The sequence below is a fragment of the Bufo gargarizans genome, chromosome 10 (genome assembly GCF_014858855.1).
Source record: "Bufo gargarizans isolate SCDJY-AF-19 chromosome 10, ASM1485885v1, whole genome shotgun sequence".
Classification (NCBI taxonomy): Eukaryota; Metazoa; Chordata; class Amphibia; order Anura; family Bufonidae; genus Bufo; species Bufo gargarizans.
In genome coordinates, this window is record NC_058089.1 from 35,923,889 (window position 1) to 35,942,926 (window position 19,038).

Here is a 19,038-nt window from a genome sequence, read left to right on the forward strand (position 1 = left end):
AGACGGTGGCTCCGTTCAGAACGGATCCGTCTGCATTATATTGTAAAAAAAATTTCTAAGTGTGAAAGTAGCCTGAACGGATCCGTCCAGACTTTACATTGAAAGTCAATGGGGGACGGATCCGTTTGAAGATTGAGCCATATTGTGTCATCTTCAAACGGATCCGTCCCCATTGACTTACATTGTAAGTCTGGACGGATCCGCCTGCCTCCGCACGGCCAGGCGGACACCCGAACACTGCAAGCAGCGTTCAGGTGTCCGCCTGCTGAGCGGAGCGGAGGCTGAACGCTGCCAGACTGATGCATTCTGAGCAGATCCGCGTCCACTCAGAATGCATTAGGGCTGGACGGATGCGTTCGGGGCCGCTTGTGAGCCCCTTCAAACGGAGCTCACAAGCGGACACCCGAACGCAAGTGTGAAAGTATCCTTACAAATTTGTACCTGTGCATTTTTTTCTTTTGTAGTCAGTGCTATTTATCATTAAAGGTTTTTTTATTTATTTTTTAACTGAAGACCTATCTGGATAAGTCAACTGTATCTGATTGACCAGGTATCAGACCCCCACCGATCAGCCGCTTGAGAAGGCAATGGCAATCACAGTAGCGACATGGTCTCCTCTCAGCTTACCAAGCTCAGCGCCTTATATTGTATAGCAGCTGTTCTTGGTACTGCAGCATAGCCCCATTCACTTCAATGGTGCTGAGCTGCTCATAGGCCATGTGACCAATGCACGTGACATCACATGCTAGGCAAAGCTGTGAAAAGGATACATTTAATATTTTAATAAAAATAAAAAAAAGAGGGGCAGATGACTAAAAAAATAAAAAAATATATTAAAAAAACTTTACTGAAATATAAAATTATTAAAAACAATTAACATCTAAGTATAAGATTTAAAAAGGGTTTTCTCCTGATGGCAACCTCTTCTCTTAGGCCTCGTTCACACTTCAGTGTTTAGTCAGTGATTTCCATCAGTGATTTGTGAGCCAAAACCAGATGCGGCTCTAAACACAGAACAGGAGCAGATCTTTCCCTTTTACCTCATGTCTGTGGAGGCTCCACTTCTGGTTTTGGCTCACAAATCACTGATGGAAATCACTGACCAAACACTGAAGTGTGAACGAGGCCTAAGGCCTCTTTCACACGAGCGTGACGGATTAGGTCCGGATGCGTTCAGGGTGCGTTCAGTGAAACTCGCACTATTTTGCAAGCAAGTTCAGTCAGTTTTGTCTGCGGTTCCGTTCAGTTGTTCAGTTTTTTCCGCGCGGATACAATGCGTTTTGATGCGTTTTTATCGCGCGTGATAAAAAACTGAAGGTTTACAAACAACATCTCTTATCAACCATCAGTGAAAAACGCATCGCACCCGCACTTGCTTGCGGATGCAATGCGTTTTTCAAGCAGCCCAATTCACTTCTATAGAGCCAGGGCTGCGTGAAAAACGCAGAATATAGAACATGCTGCGATTTTCACGCAACGCAGAACTGATGTGTGAAAAACAACGCTCATGTACACAGCCCCATTGAAATGAATGGGTCAGGATTCAGTGCGGGTGCTATGCGTTCACGTCACGCATTGCACCCGCACGGAAAACTCGCTCGTGTGAAAGGGGCCTAAGGCCTCTTTCACACAAACGATACAGATTGTGTCAGGATTCGTTCAGGGTGCGTTTAGTGAAACCTGCACCATTTCACAAGTTCAGTCAGTTTTGTCTGCGCAGGTGCAATCCGTTTTGATGCGTTCAGTTTTTTCTGCGCAGGTGCAATCCGTTTTGATGCATTTTTCACGCACGTGAAAATAAACTGAAGGTTTCAAAACAACATCTCCTAGGAGCCATCAGTGAAAAACGCATTACACCCAGACTGTGTTGTGTTGTTCACTGAAGCCCCATTCACTTCTATGGGGCCAGGGCTGCGTGAAAAATGCAGAATATATAACATGCTGCGATTCTCATGCAACACAGAACTGATGTGTGAAAAAAAACACAGACCCACTGAAATAAATTGGTCAGGATTCAGTGTGGGTGGAAAAGGTCGCTTGTGTTAAAGGGACCTAAAGACAGAAGCCATACATGCCAACAGCCCAATTCTGGTGGGACAATATTTACGAACAAAACCACATAAAAGGTGGGTGTTTTAGGGTCTTGGTGCTGACTTAGGCTACTTTCAAACTGGCGTTTTGAATTCCGTTTGGGAGATCCGTTTCAGGGCTCTCACAAACGGTTCAAAACGGATCAGTTCAGCCCCAATGCATTCTGAATGGGTAAGGATCCATTCCGCTCTGGATGCGGACACCAAAACGCTGCTTGCAGCGTTTTGGTGTCCGCCTGGCGATGCGGAGCCAAACGGATCCGTCCTGACTTACAATGTAAGTCAATGGGGATGGATCTGTTTTTACTGACACAATATGGTGCAATTGAAAACGGATCCGTCCCCCATTGACTTTCACGGATCCGTTTTGACTTAGATTTTTTTTAAAAGAATAATGCAAACGGATCCGTTCTAAACGGATACAAGCGTTTGCATTCTAGGTGCAGATCCGTCTGTGCAGATACCAGACGAATCCGCACCTAACGCAGGTGTGAAAGTAGCCTTAAGTCCAGCCTTGGCTCCTGGAAGTTCGCTCTGTGGACACTGCAAGGAAAATGTAAGTGAATTGTATGAGTAGCTGGGTCTCTGCCTATTGAAGATTCAGCCATTTCTGACCCTAAGCACATGTTTAGGCCTATTAGGCCTTACTTTTATTATTTACAAATGGTCAGTGAGACCAATGGAGCCTTTTACTGTATTACATGTGCTTTTAACTATCTACATAAAACATAACTTTTATTATGACTTACACATCTATTGACCAAAAAAATATTTTTATTAAATTGTCAGCTGTGTCACTTGGTTTCTTTTTGTTCAGTATCTTTTGTAACACTGTTACTCCCACAGAGTAATGTAGCGACTGCAGCGATAGACGAGCTGTTTCAATAACTTGCTTCTATCATCCTCTTTCTTTGTCCCTGCGCTACTCTTGAAACTTCCTTGTTAGTATATTTCTGATACCTAGTGCACTCGCTGTCTAAAAGTAATTTAAGCACTGCCCCCCGACATGTTTCGCCAGCTAACCTGGCGTCTTCAGGGGATTCTGCCCGAATCCCCCGAAGACGCCAGGAAGTTTCATTAGTAGCGCAGGGACAAAGAAAGATGATGATAGCAGCAAGTTATTGAAACAGCTCATCTATCGCTGCAGTCGCTACATTACTCTGTGGGAGTAACAGTGTTACAAAAGATACTGAACAAAACTAAACCAAGTGACACAGCTGACAATTTTAAACATTTTGTATTAGTCAATAAATGTGTAAGTCATAATAAAAGTTATGTTTTATGTAGCCAGTTAAAAGCACATGTAATAAAAGACTCCATTGGTCTCACTGACCATTTGTAAATAATAAAAGTCTGCCTATTGAAGGGCTTTCCTGAGCAGGAGATTTCCCTATAAATTCTCCATGCACTAATGATACAGCTCCTTTAAATTCTTTAAAAAATATATGGCACAAACAGGTCACCATGTTAAGGACTCATACACATGACTGTATGTGTTTTGCTGTCCGCAAACCACAGATCCCAGCCGTGTGCATGGCACCATTTTTTCAAACTCCTGTACAAATGTCCTATCCTTGTTCGCAAAATGGACAAGAATAGGACATGTTCTATGTTTTTTTCTGGGCCGCGGAACAGACATACGGATGCAGACAGCACAGGGTGTTGCAGCCCCAGTCAAATAAATGGGACCGCATCCAATCCACAAAAAATGCAGATCAAATGCAGACCAAACATATGGTCATGTGCATGAGCCCCAACACTGTAGAGATTTATTAAGCTAAATGTGCCAAAATCCTTATTCAAAATCCTTACTGTTTTAAGTGTAAAAGAGAAAGGAAAGGGAGCACTTCCAGGTATGATACCTCCTATGTCCGTATTAATTTCTGTGGGTCAATACACCTTACCAGATCGAGTTGTGCAGACCAGGCAGGACACTAGTGAAGGGCGAAGTTCCTCCACACTAGGGAGAAAGACCAAGCTGCTGCGCTCGTTTGCTGTACACTGCACGGAAGAGGCCAGAAGAGGAGTGAAGACAGAGAAGCTCCCAAAGGTAGCAGTGCTGCAACGGATACTTCGAGGTAGGTGTTTACTGTCTAAAAACACATTAAAAACAACAGCTACGCACTACGGTGGCGGTCCGCCACCTTCATCAGGAGCCTATAGAAGGTGGCGTACCACCAACGAAATGCGTAGCTGTTTTAGGCTACTTTCACACTCGAGTTTGGTGCAGATCCATCATGGATCTGCACAAACTGATGCGTTTAGATAATACAAACATCTGCATCCGTTCAAAACTGATCTGTTTGTATTATCTTTAGCATAGCCAAGACGGATCAGTCTTTAACACCATTGAAAGTCAATAAGAGGACGGATCCGTTTCCTATTGTGCCAGATTGCGTTTGGCTTAGTTTCGTCAGACGGACACCAAAACGCTGCAGGCAATGTTTTGGTGTCCGCCTCCAAAGCGGAATGGAGACGGAACGGAGGCAAACTGATGCATTCTGAGCGGATCCTTTTCCATTCAGAATGCATTAGGGCAAAACTGATCAGTTTTGGACCGCGTGTGAGAGCCCTGAATGGATCTCACAAATGGAAAGCCAAAACGCCAGTGTGAAAGTAGCCTTATATTTTATTTTTATCCAATAAACACCTACCTCAAAGTATCCTGTGCAGCTCGCTGTTTTTATCTGCTACCTTCGAGAGCTTCTTTGTCTTCACTATTGTAAGTGATGACTGAGAAGATTTGAGTCTGACGTAGGGACTACTAGAGGAGGCCTATCAAGACCAGCATAGCACACACCAGTCTCGATAATACAAGATAAATAAATCAATCAGCGCTTTGATGCATCTCACTAGACAGTTTTGTAAAGGGTCTATAAAAGAAAGTGAAAATTAAAGAGCCACGTCTTAACAACAAAAATTTTGACAAAAAATAATTATCAAAAGTAAGGCAATGAAGAGGTGGTGTAAGGAAAAAAAACTTTCACCCCTGCGTTTTTGCTGGATCCGTCAGCGTTATTCTGTCCACAATGGGGACGCAACCAAACAGAATGGAAAGCATGTTGCTGCACTCAGTTTAGTTCAGTTCAGTTTTGTCCTCATCGACAATGAATGGGGACAAAACTGAAGCATTTTCCCCCGCTTTTGAGATCCTATGACGGATCTCAATAGCGGAAAGGGAAAGCGCAGATGTGAAAGTAGCCTAACATGTCTAGCAAGATACACCAAAACTATGACACACTGATGAATTTGGCGCACCTTCTACCTGCCTGATCTAGTTTTAGACTAACTGAATTTAAGACCGTAACAATACTGCAATAAATCTCCCCTAATGTTTTTTTCATATTTAGCTAAAGAAATACCCTTAGATACTATACCTCAAGCTTCAGACTTATGGATGATAATGGGTAATTCTTCAGAGAAAATGAAAAGTCTTCATCAAATACAGGATTTCTGCTGTTTTTAACTACCCTGGTCTCACACTCATGGAGGACAGATTGAACTTCAGATTGTGAGGCTTTGGAGAAAACTCGAATCCTTAAAAATGGATCTCTGCTGTATTCTGGAAGATCTGTAGCTTCAATGACACTGAGGATTAAGTTAGATGTGTTTTTATTATAATGAAGATTAAACTTGAGTTTTCCTCTGGGCCCTTGATGATCAGAGTCACTGCCCACATCATCTAGGCTTTCTGTACTTGGTGGTGAGGGGGTCAGGTGTACTTCCAGTTTCTCCATTTCTTTCTGCATGAGTTGGATCTAGTACAAGGAAAAAGCAGAATACTACAAATAAGATCTTTTATTAAAGTCTCTGCTATCTTTATTTTTCGGAGAACTGAATAATGGGATAGTACATAACTACTTTACTGAGTGATTGTTCTGAGAAATTGTAAATGTGAGGAACCTGTTATGCAAGACAGTTGCAAGAATGTAGAAAACATTGTGAAATGGGTATTCTCATCTTAGATATTTGTGGCATATCCACATGATATGCCATAATTGATAGGTTTGCAGTTGGGATCCACATCTACCTCCAGAACAGACATTCCCAACCCTTGTCCCAACTGCTGAAGATCCTACTGCCATTGGAGATTTGGTCAGGAGAACTTCTACGGGAGTTCCAGAAACCGTGTAGCACAGGCATCTCTGGTTTCCATAATCCTGATCATTTCTCCATTTGCTGCATCTGCTTCACCAGGCAAGAGAGGGGTCAAGTGGCATTCTGGAGGTAGATCCTGCCGCCCCCAGAGGAAGGACCAGCATCTATCACACATGTATGGCAATATTCTGTGGGTAACTGGCTATGCCATAAATGTCTAAGATGAAGGGGTTGCCTTTCCATGAAAACAGCATCTAAAAATAAAGCTGGCAGGTCTGGTTTTTGAAACCCCTAGCAGGGAAAAAGAATCAGAACATGGAAGCCATTTAAATGAACAGCCAGAGTAGGAGATACGCTCTAGCTCATAGAGAGGGGTCACAAAATTCATATGCCCCAAAATGTTATATGGAAAGGGACTGATCCATCAGGAATAACTGGCCTTGCGTACTGGCTGTACTGAGAAGAAGAGAGGGATCCAGGCAGTGGCGGATCCAGGGGGGGGGGGCAACGGGGCAATTGCCCCCCCCCCCCCAAGCTGGCGGCGGCAGCTGGGCACAGGGAGATGAGCGCTTCCATCTGTTTTCGCATCCTCAGGACAGCGAAACAGATGCCTGCCTGCTGTGCTGCGGTAGGGGAGGGAGAGGCGTGTCCCTTTCCCTTCCTCTGATAGGCTGCCGGCCTAGTGCCTGCAGCCTATCAGAGGCCGGCGCAGGCGGCGCGATGACGTCATCGCGCCGCCTGAGCCATACAGCGTGGGACACAGGCCAGAAGAGGCCTGCATCGCGTCACTGACATGGAGGTAAGTATGTGGGGGTTTTTTTGTGTTTTTTTTATTATATACAATACTTTTACTGCCGGGGGCTGTTATTACTGGCAAAGGGGGGGCTGTTATTACTGGCAAAGGGGGGCTGGTGTTACTGGCAAAGGGGGCTGTTATTACTGGCAAAGGGGGGCTGTTATTACTGGCAAAGGGGGGCTGTTATTACTGGCAAAGGGGGGCTGTTATTACTGGCAAAGGGGGCTGTTATTACTGGCAAAGGGGGCTGTTATTACTGGCAAAGGGGGGGCTGTTATTACTGGCAAAGGGGGGGCTGTTATTACTGGCAAAGGGGGGGCTGTTATTACTGGCAAAGGGGGGGCTGTTATTACTGGCAAAAAACGGGCTGTTATTACTGGCAAAGGGGGCTGTTATTACTGGCAAAGGGGGGCTGTTATTACTGGCAAAGGGGGCTGTTATTACTGGCAAAGGGGGGGCTGTTATTACTGGCAAAGGGGGGGCTGTTATTACTGGCACCTGGGGGCTGTTATTACTGGGGGCTGTTATTACTGGCACAGAAGGGCTGTTATTACTGGGGGCTGTTATTACTGGCACAGGGGGTCTGTTATTACTGGGGGCTGCTATTACTGGCACAGGGGGGCTGCTATTACTGGCATAGGGGGCTATTATTACTGGCACAGGGGGGGGGCTGTTAATACTGGCACATGATTGGGGCCACTATAGGGGCATCTTCTGAGGCCACAAGGAAGGGGTATTTTTTATGGGCTCTCTGTACAGTACAATTTTATACTGGGACACATTATGGTGGGTACTATGGGGAAGGGGGGAGAGGAGTACTATGGGGTCATCTACGGGGGGCACTAAGAAGGGGTATTTTATACTTGCAAATTATGGGGGACACTGAAGGCATCTACTGGAGCATTTTATACTGGTACATTATGGGGGGCACTAGGAGGAAGGAGGGTGTGGAGCACTATATAGGGGTATTTTATACTGGCACATTATGGGGGCACTATGGGGACATTAGCTCAACTGGGGGCATTACAAGGGGGTATTTTTTGCACTGTCACATTATAGGGAGAATTATTACTACTGGGGGGGCATTATGGTGGGCTTTATTACTCCCCCATGGTATGACCCCCTAGTAGCAGCACCAGCCTCTCCCTGCTCTGCTATCCCTCTGCCCCTTCTCCAAATCCTTATTATGAAATCTTTCTCATTAGGATAAAACACAACATCAGCTCCGCCGAGCCCCCGGCCAATGTGTGGAAGTGGCGTCTGAGATCCCCAAGGGCCAAGCCAAGTAACTGTAAGTTTTCATGTGAAATATGTTTGTTATACACATATAGCCTACACTGTGTAGTCTGTTCTATAAGCACCATTGTTTTGTGGCGGCGGACAGAAAATAATCTGAAAGTGCCCCTCCCGAGACCAGGCTCTGGATCCGCCACTGGATCCAGGTAGGTTACTCAGTATTTTTTATGATAGATGACAAGATGTTCAAGGGTCTTTCTTGAACAAAAGCGGCCATTGAACTTGCCTTTGAGTCCTGTTCCTTTCTTGCAACCTGAAAAAAGGCAGGAGATAAACTTTTTACGAGAATGTTTCCTTCAGTTTTCTTTTCAACAACTGAACCGCTGATGAGCTTCTTGTCTGCGAAAGGTAACGGTCACATGTGAAGAAAAAAAGCAAAATCTTGTGCTCACCGACGTTATATTGCAGCCCAAATTACAAACACTGTTTTCTAAAATCAAGTCAACGCGTTTTTAACCTTTCATCATAAATCACCAAGCGCTGTTCAGGTTTCATGCTCTGGTATAGAAACAGAAAAACTGCAGCACCGGATCTGGCATATACTGGACATCAATTACTCCTACTGGATCCAACAGACTACAATCAGATCTATTAGGTTTCCATTATGGATCCCAGCATTCTGTTTTTTTCACAGATTCTGTGACGGAGACTCCTGCCAAAAACTCTGCCGCAGATGTGACCCTAACCTTTAGATCCCAGCATGCAAGTTACTAATGAGAAATACACTGAGGGAGCTATGCCAATATATTCATGACAGTTAATGGAGTAAATAGATTGAAAAATATGCTATTCTGGCCAAAAGCCATATTTATGAAGTCTCTGTGCCACCGTTTCTGAAACAAAATGGGTGGTATAGGCATGTTCAAGTTAGGCCTCATGCAAACGACCGTTGTGTGCATCCGCGGCCGTTGTTCCGTTTTTTTCCGCTGACCCATTGACTTTCAATGGGTCCGTGGAAAAATCGGAAAATGCTCCGTTTGGCATCCGCGTCCGTGATCCGTGTTTCCAGTCCGTGAGAAAAATATGACCTGTCCTATTTTTTTCACGGACAACGGTTCACGGACCCATTCAAGTCAATGGGTCCGGTGAAAAATCACGGCTGCACACAAGATTGTCATCCGCGTCCGTGATCCGTGTCTGTTTTTTCCTATCATTTCGAAAGGCAAACTTGACTTAGATTTTTTTTTTCATTTTTCATGTCCGTGGATCCTCTAAAAATCAAGGAAGACCCACGGAACAAAAAACGGACACGGATCACGGAACAACGAAAACCATTTTTGCGGACCGCAAAAAAAAACGTCCGTGTGCATGAGGCCTTAAGCACAAAGGTAAGGGTAATAGGGCTGGAAAGATCTAAACACCCTTCCGTAAGCAACTGGATCAATGGAAAACACATGGTGAGGGGCTACTATTTTAAGAGCAAAGCAGCTAGGATCAGGAAATGTCCCATTGCGTTCTGCAGTATATTAGTGGTAGAGAAATGGTGGATTAAGGAAACTACAAAATGTCCTTCCATATTGACTGAATGCCATCAGTAAAATACTGTATAAAATGTCACACAAACAATGCTTTTTTGTGGCATTTTTTTTTCACTTTTTTTTTGGGGGGGTCAATATCTTTCTTTTTTTTTTAGAACTGCTACATGCTCTAGTGTGGTGAGTTTTTATGTGAATGTACTGCTTACCTTTCACAGTTAATGTTGCTTTATATGAGTAATACTGGTGCATTTTCCATGCTAAAATAATGAGAGCAGTCAGGAACAAAGCAATTGCAAGACCCAGAAGGCTGTATTTCAAAGTATCTGAAAAATGCAGATAAACCTGCAAGGATAAATATCGGAAGTTCATGTTCCCTAGAAGAGAACACAGACAATATTTTAAATCCTGCATATGAAAGTTCTCGCCATTTCAAAACTCTGCTTGCTGTGAACAGATAAAAATGTAATGAAAAGTTAAGACACACACAATAGATCACCCATCTAGGCTTAGGAGCACAGAAAACAATATCATTTGTGGTCGTGGAAACCAAGTACGTGTCTGTCCTACCTAAGCTACCCTACCCCTAAGCGGTCAGTGTTGTGCCGTGACCGTGTCGTGGAGGGACGCCTGAAAGAGGGCATCCCCTTTGAGAGTAACAGGAGAAAAGGGTGGGTGGGAGGGAGGACTCTGCACTACGTACGTTTGTGGGAGGGCGCCGGCCGTTTAAGTAGGTGGCCAAGCCCCTCCCACAAATACAGGCCAATGAATCGGCCTTACACTTGTGGTCGTGGCAACCAAGTACGTGTCTGTCCTACCTAAGCTACCCTACCCCTAAGCGGTCAGTGTTGTGCCGTGACCGTGTCGTGGAGGGACGCCTGAAAGAGGGCAAAAGACATACTGGTAGGCAGAAGTATTTATTGCAAAGACGTTACAAAGCTAAAGTTTGAAATGCTGCCGACATTTCGGCTTCAGGGTGTGGTATGTAACGGTTGAAACAAGACGAGTGCCAACGCCCCAGTTTCTGAATGACATGCGCAGGCACTCGGTTCTTGGAGGCCGCGGATGCCGCGCCTATGCGGAATGAATGGCCCGAAATGGTGGCAGGGTCGCCGCCCGTGCTGGCCACTAGTGACCTAACGTGGGATATGAACTGCTGGGTGGTGAGCGGCACCACCCCGAAGGGTAACAGAGGACTGTTCGGTCCGGCCCCGGACAAGGCGGACCGTAACCGACGAAGCACCGTGACGGGACACCATTGATGTGCTGTGGGAAAGTAGGATATCTGGACAGGGGGTCCCAATTGGGAGGTTTTAGACGTCTTGAGCAGCAACGTGAACCCGTCGGAGTTCTGGACCAGTTGGCTGACCTTGAGGAATTTGTCGCTGCCTGGTGAACAGGTGAACTCCCCAGGTCTCAGGAAGCCGTAGAAGGCCAAGTAGATGGCGGATTTAAGTACCAAGCTGGCCAAAACCCCGAAAGGATTACCGTCCAAGGCATCAGACAGTTTGCGGAAAAGAGGGCCGGTGACCGGCTGCCTGCGTACTTGGCTTTGAGGCCCGCACTTGCTTAAACCCTTGAGGGCGGCTTTGACAGTGTGTAAGGTGAACACTGATGCTAGCTCGGGGTGGCTAAGAGAGAGAAAGTGTTGTACTCCCGCCAGGTATGACCTCACTGTAGCGTGGGAGAGCTTGCGTACAGAGTGGCAATACCCGATGAACGCCAGGATGTACTCTGGAAAACTGGAGTCCTCCTGAGGACATTCTCCTCGAAACCTGCAGAACGTCTTCCACCCGGTGTTGTACGCCCTGGTCGTGTTAGGCGAGAGGGAATGGCGTATTAGAGCGTGGGCCGTCCCAAGGTGGTCGGCTACACTAGCCTTAAGGACTCGAGAGGAGGGATGGTGGCGCCTGTCGCATCTGCCTCTGGCATTATCTGGAAGAAACGAGAGAAGTTAGCCCTCGACAAGGCGTCAGCAGCCCCGTTCTGCGCACCTGGCACATGCGCACTAAAAACATGAAAGTGGTGTTGCAGGGAGAGCTGCACTAACCGTCTGAGAAAACACATGACTTGGCTAGATTTCGACAGTCCACTATTAAGAATGTCCACTACGGCTGTGTTGTCAGTCACGAACAGGACAGACTGACGTGCCCAAAACTTGCCCCAAATGTGGGCGGCTACCACAATGGGGTACAGCTCGAACAGCGCCGAGGTCTGGAGGAAGCCTGGGATTTGTCCCACCTCGGCAGGCCATGCGTCTGCCACCCAGTGGGTGCCGAAAATGGCGGCAAACCCTGAGCCCGCAGCTGCATCTGAAAAGACTGTAGGCGACTGACACGACAGCTCGGGTACAAATGAGGAGACCCCGTTCCACTGGCTCAGGAAATGATCCCACATGTGGAGGTCCGCTAGGGCTTGACTGTCCAAGCACACTGGGCTGTCCTGTTCTGGGGCGGAACACAAGAGCGCGAGTAGGCGGGATATAAAAGTTCTGCCCTGTGGGATGATGCGCATGGCGAAGTTCAACATGCCCAGAAGAGACTGAAGGTCCGTCTTAGTGACCACGGTCGTGACTGCGAACCTGTGAATGACTCCTCTAATCCTTGTTAACTTGTCCGCCGGCAATCTAGCTAGCATGCGCTGGGAGTCTAATTCAATGCCAAGAAAGGTGATGACTGTGGCCGGGCCTTCTACTTTCTTGGGGGACACCGGGACATCTAGTTGGGAAAAGCACCTGAGTAACTTGCCCAGCCCTAGGGGGAGTGCCCCTGGCCTCTCAATCAGCAGGAAGTCATCCAGGTAGTGGATGACAAATTCACAGAGGACTACGTGTTCCAGGATCCAGTGGAGTGCCTGAGCCAACTGATCGAAGAGCCAGGGGCTACTCTTGGAACCGAAGGTGAGCTTAGTGGAGAAATAGTACAGGCCTTTCCACTTGATGCCGTGCCACTGCCAGAGGGCTGGCATGATGGGAAGCAACTTGAAGGCATCCGATATGTCGGCTTTGGACAGCCAGGACCCTGGGCCCGTTTTCATGATGATAGCGATAGCCTGGTCTATCGAGGCATATCTCATGCCCACTTCCTCCGAAGGAATGAGGGAGTTGAGGCTGGGGACCTGGGAGCCGTGTGGGGCCGACAAGTCGATGATGAGTCTCTCCTTCCCGCTGAACTTGCCTGTGACTACCCCCACGGGACTGACTCTCCAGCGTTGAAAAGGGGGCACACCAAAGGGACCGATTAAGAACCCCTTGCTCAACTCGGCTTCTATCAGTGCGTCTACAGAGGCGGGATTTCTTTCGGCTGACTGAAGGTTTTTGCACTCGTGTGTGGACTCTGGAGTTGTGATCAGTCCCGTGTGGAAACCCTCGTGAAATCCTGTCACCAGGAACTGAACAAACCCAGGGTTGTGGTGGCCTCGCAAGAATTCTTGTAGACGGCTGATATTGACCACACTCATGTAGCTTTTTACGGATTTTAATGAGCATGCTACTCGGGGGTGAGCCCTGAAACAATTGGTGCAGATATGCAACAACCGGCACTGCCCAAAATTACAGGAGGCGTAATTGAAGTTGTTGCATATCTGTGCCCTTCCTAGCTGAATGATGGGCCGGCCCAGCTTGTCTACTGAGCTGGGGGGCCTGAAGACCTCAAGAGGACCAGCTGCCGAGGTGGAGGGGTAGGACGCCGTGCTGACGGCGGACTTGTCGCACCACTCGACCGAGTGGAAGATAGATTGACAGGCGGAACAGGAGGGAGCCTTCAGACCTGCAAAGTGTCTGCAGAAAAGCTCAGTGTCCAGGTTGGACCAGTCGGTGATGTGCTGAAACTGGGAGAGAGCCGCTGCCGCCTTAGCTGCAAATGAGCAGTGGTAGTCGTAGAACGCGGTTCCTCCGTACCTATGACCCAACTCTGTGACCCTGAAGAGATAATGGTCTAGTTCCTCCCTCCTGTCCGGCCTGGCAGTGCAAATGACATCCCTGAAAAGACTAAATGCCATGACGAATTCCGGGATGGACAATTTGCGGTTGAGCCGGTGGTCGCGGCTCCTTAGTACCACCGACACTTCTCCACAAGCTATAACCCTGTTATCAGAAAGGTCCCTGGATGCTATGAGTAGAGACGCAAGATTGACATCCCTACCCTCCAGGATGTCCTTCCTGATGTTGAGCGGGACATAGTGGGAGGGAGTCACGTTAGGGACGGACTGGGCAGAATAAATGTCTGCTGTGGCAGAGGTGGAGGCGACCGGAACCTCAAGGGAGGAAACTGGTGCGACTGTGCTGCGAGCCTCGATGGACTCCAACCTCGCCTGCATGGATGTGACGGCCGACGTCAGACTGTTTAGCATGACGTGAATCTGAGTCAGCGATGTCTGCATCGTAGTTGCAGGGGGATCATTGGCACTGGGTGCCAGGGAGTCTCTCCACAGCCGATATAGTTCTGCTTTCCTAGCGGTTGCCCCGCCTTGTCAACTCCGCCATCAGCCTAGGAATTGTCCAATCACGTAGGGACGGTGTGCTGCCCCTCTCAGATGTCTGTGCTACGACCCCGTCCACCGACGCGTCGACAATGTCCGAAGCACGTGACATAGCGGCTGTGGAAAGAGTAACGTAACATGACCGACTAGCCTGATGGCCGCTGGCACCCGTGCAGCTGTCTAACCACGTACAGAAAAGTGAACAATTGCCGTGAGGTATGCACACTGAACCAGAAGAGCCGTGAAGGAATGGCCAGGAACCGCCACCCGGGAGTCCATGCAAGGAGACCCGACGTACTTACCAACTGAGAATCCCTATGCACTGACTTCACGGAAGTGTAATGAAATGAAAATGACCTGTACGTTAACAAGAAAAACATGAGACCCCAGCCTGGGCCAACCACTTCCCATCCCCCGACGTGTACCTCACTACCTTGGTAGCCAAGGAAAAATCAATTGAGATCCCACCAACTTCTCTCAGACTAACCACTGTATAGAACCTGGAAAACAACAACGGAACAAATGCAAAAGAACCAGTCAATGCGTGAGGCTCAATACCAGGACGTGTTCGTGAGGGGTATGGTGACTGGTGGGGGAGGGTGTTTTTTTTTTTTTTTTTTGCATTGATGATGGAAACAACCCCTACCTAACTAGGCGGCACGGCGGCCCGTGCCAGACTTTAATGTGGGCGGGGAGCGAGCCGTTGCCTGCACCGCCGTGCTCCATGGTAACCGCGTGGGGAACGCGGAGTTCCCTGGTACCATGAACCACGTGGGGATGGATATTGGCAACGGCCGACAATCCCTGCAAACATGAGACGAGTGCCACGTGGAGAGCTGACGCATGTCCCTGACAGGGCGCTCAGTGCGGGGCCCTCTCTGTCCCTGGGTGGCGCCGTCCGCCGGCTGAGCGCTTCTGCCGCGTGGGGAGCAGCGCAGCCCTCAGGCATGAGGTCGGCCCAGGGGGGCCCCTGGCGACGAGGGCCCCATCTTGCCGAGGCTAAGCGTGCCGCGTGGGGGGCCTCACCGGTCCCTGATGGGGCGCCCAGTGCGGGGGTGCCCCCCTTACTCCACGGGGGGCCGCCTCCCGCCGGCTGGGCACCTCCACCGCGTGGGGAAACGGAGCTGCCCCCTGGCATAGGGGGGAGGCCTAATCAGACATGCCTCCCCCCTTTGTGTGTGAGACGTGCCACGTGGGGGGCGCACCACTCCCTGATGGGGTGCCCAGTGCGGGGGTGCCCCCCTACTGGACGAGGGGCCGCCCCCCGCCGGCTGGGCACCTCCACCGTGTGGGGAAACGGAGCTGCCCCCTGGCATAGGGGGGAGGCCTAATCAGACATGCCTCCCCCCCTTGTGTGTGAGACGTGCCACGTGGGGGGCGCACCACTCCCTGATGGGGTGCCCAGTGCGGGGGTGCCCCCCTACTCCACGAGGGGCCGCCCCCCACCGGCTGGGCATCCCCACCGCGTGGGGAGAAAAATGCGCCCCCTGGCAATTGGGGAAGTGTGGTGTCGCCGATCCACAGCTGTCTGCGCTGCCCACCAGGTGAGGGAGCGAGGCAGCGCAGGCTGTGTACCGGCCGAGAAGAGGGGGGCGGGAGCGGGCGGGGAGTTTGGCCCTCATGTGACCACTGGCTCCGCCCCCCGCCGGAGAGCGGTGCCGAGCACGAGCCTGGGCAGTGGAGGAGGGGGGTGCCGTAAGCGTGGCTCCATCCCCCCCCCCCCCCCAGAGGCTGACGAGGTGCCGCATGTAGAAACGGGCAGGAGGGGTGAACCAGACGCAGCGTATGGCGGCCCCTACGTACCAAAGGGCCGACCACCGCACTCCTGCCTGCACTTACCCGATCCACCAACAGGACTGCCAGGTACGAGTGCACGCTTCCAAGGACTCTGCACTACGTACGTTTGTGGGAGGGCGCCGGCCGTTTAAGTAGGTGGCCAAGCCCCTCCCACAAATACAGGCCAATGAATCGGCCTTACACTTGACTTGAGGAATACAAAATCATCTGACATCTTCAGAAACCTCTTGTGCCTAAGGCTGAAAAATACATCTATCCATGTAGTTCATCCTCGGTATTCCAGCTTTGAGGAACTTTTAACATTTGGTTGCATCCACTCCCTAGCTCCCAGCTAATCAATTCCGACACAGAGGCTCTTCTAACCCTAAGTTCACACCTGAGCGTTTTACAGCGCGTTCAAACGCACTGTAAAACGCTCAACACATGAAAACCAATGCTTCCCTATGGGAATGGTTCTCACCTGGGCGTTTTACAGCGCGTACGATCGCGCTGTAAAACGCCCGACGCATAATCAAGTACTTGAGCTTCTTTGGGGCGTTTTGACGCGCGTTTGTGGCCATAGGACACTGCAGTCAATCACACAAACGCGCGTCAAACGCGCGTTTACTATTACAAAAAACGCGCATAAAAACGTGCGACAAAAACGCGCGTAAAACGCGCGTTTGAGAAACGCTCAGGTGTGAAAGCAGGGTTAGTGAGGTCCCAGACCTGTACACATCTGGACAAGGTCATGTAAGCCACTGCAGCCAATCACTGGCCTCAGCGATGACATGTCCCCAAGCGGCACATGAGCCAGCAGTGACATGCCACTGGATGGGTTTTATAAGAACTAGATTTGTTGTGAAACGTTATTGCACAATATTCAGGATCTGTGTTATATGGATGTAAAATGGCCATGTAGATTAGGGCTAAAATGCATATTGTTTGCTGAGGTTTTTTGTACCTCTCTTTCCTACTGTTTTCTACTAAAGGAGGGTCTGTAATCAGTATCTTAATTTTAATTCAACCCTTTTTTTTTCCCATTTTCGTTCCCAGCTTTCCAAAAAAACATAGTTTTTTTTCATTTTCTGTTCTATTAGCCGCATAAGGCCTCATGCACACGACCGTTGTTTTGGTCCTGCATCTGAGCTTCAGTTTTGGCGGCTCGGATGCGGACCCATTCACTTCAATGGGGCCGCAAAAGATGCGGACAGTACTCCGTGTGCTGTCTGCATCCGTTGCTCCGTTACGTAGCCCCGCAAAAAAAATATGCGGGCAAGAATAGGCATTTCTACAATGGGCCGCCTGTTCCATTCCGCAAATTGCAGAAGGGACACGGGCGGATTCCGTGTTTTGCGGATCCGCAATTTGCGGACCGCAAAAAAACACAGAACGGTCATGTGCATGAGGCCTAAGTGCTTGTTTTTTGTGGGACAAGTTGTACTTTTTAATGGCACTGTTTATTTTAACACAGCTTGTATTGGAAAACGGGGAAAAAATCTTTGTAGGGCAAAATTGGAAAATAATGGAGTTATTTGTACGTTTTTTAGGCTATGTTTTTCGCAACATTCATTGTGTACTAAAAATGACATGACCTTATTCTGCCAGTCAGTACAAATACAGTAATATCAAATTTACATTGTTTTTATTATTTCTTACTTTCAGAAAAATTTACAAATCTTTGAAAAAGAAATTTTTTTTTGCATCGCCATATTCTGACAGCCATAACTTTTTTTTTATATATTTCTGTCTATCTAGCTGTGTGATGTTTTTTTTTTTTTTTGCAGGGCAAACTACAGTTTTTACTAGTATCATTTTGAGGTACATATGACTTTTATTTAAAAAAATTTGAGGGACCAGGTGACCCAAAATGGTGAATCATGGAGTTTTATTAATTAATTCATTTATTTTTTATTTCACTATTTAAGTATTTAGCCCAAGCTAAGCCCTGTTTACTTCAATGGGGCTGAGCCGCACCCAGGCCAGTGATACTAGTTGTGACGTCACTGATCTGTGGTAAACACAGAGGCGGCCGCAGTGCTACTGCCAGCATCGCTGCCTTCTGAAACAGCTGATGGGTGGTGGTCCAGGGGGTCGGACCCCTGCAGATCGGATGCTGATGATCTATTCAGAGGATAGATCATCAGTAAAGCCTATTGCACACGACCATATGGCTTTTTCAGTATTTTGCGGTCCACAAGAAACGTATCCGAAAAAATACGGATGACGTCCGTGTGCATTCCGTTTTTTGCGGAACGGAACAGCTGGCCCCTGATAGAACAGTCCTATCCTTGTCCGTTATGGGGACAATAATAGGACATGTTCTATCTTTGATCGGAACGGAAAAACGGAAATACGGAAACAGAAGGCATACCTTCCATTTTTTTTGCGGATCCATTGAAATGAATGCTTCCGTATACGGAACGCAAAAAACGGAAAATAAATGGGGAAAAAAACGTTTGTGTGCAAGAGGCCTAAGAAAAAGCTACAGAACCCCTTTAACTTTTTTTAACAAAAATATAAAAGTTACGTTTTAAAACACATCATTACACAATTCTCTCTCTATAGTGTTTAGATATTCAATACAGAGAGAGATATCATAAACCCTTTAGGTGTAATTTAACACCCCAGTGGGTCAGATCTATACATATATATGCAGGGTGGTGGTGGTCAACTATAGCTTTTACACCAGGACTGAATAGCTTAAAGAGATATCACTAGTAAAGATAATATGGAATGAAGTGTATATTACCAAGCGAGCTGCACATTCCGGGTACAAGGTTGAAGTTTTACGTCAAAGAAAGGAATTTGCCACCATGCCAGATTATGCCTGAAAATAGAAAGCATTTAATTTAATAAAATAAGGTGTCTTAATTGATCTATACACACACAACTAATTCAGCAATGGTCAATGCTAAGATAGCTGAGGGTAACCCAAATTCAGAAAACACTGCACTATTTAATCCCAAGGGTACCTTATAATTAATACATAACTTTTATTATGAAAAAACTAAAATTGCCCTATTAA

General features: G+C 47.9%; 1 protein-coding gene across 2 annotated transcripts in view; it reads right to left on the reverse strand.

Annotated features, from left to right (window-relative positions):
• LOC122921102 (synaptotagmin-A-like) overlaps positions 1 to 19,038 on the reverse strand; it is a 108,992-nt gene that overhangs the window by 34,415 nt on the left and 55,539 nt on the right. For both annotated transcript variants that reach the window (XM_044271039.1, XM_044271038.1), the window contains exons 3-6: positions 18,763 to 18,840; positions 9,965 to 10,132; positions 8,507 to 8,619; positions 5,468 to 5,848 (exon numbers count right to left, since the gene is read on the reverse strand). In XM_044271039.1, the coding sequence (XP_044126974.1) occupies positions 5,468 to 5,848; positions 8,507 to 8,619; positions 9,965 to 10,132; positions 18,763 to 18,778 (678 nt within the window). In that variant the 5' untranslated portion in view covers positions 18,779 to 18,840. The remainder of the gene's footprint in view (positions 1 to 5,467; positions 5,849 to 8,506; positions 8,620 to 9,964; positions 10,133 to 18,762; positions 18,841 to 19,038) is intronic.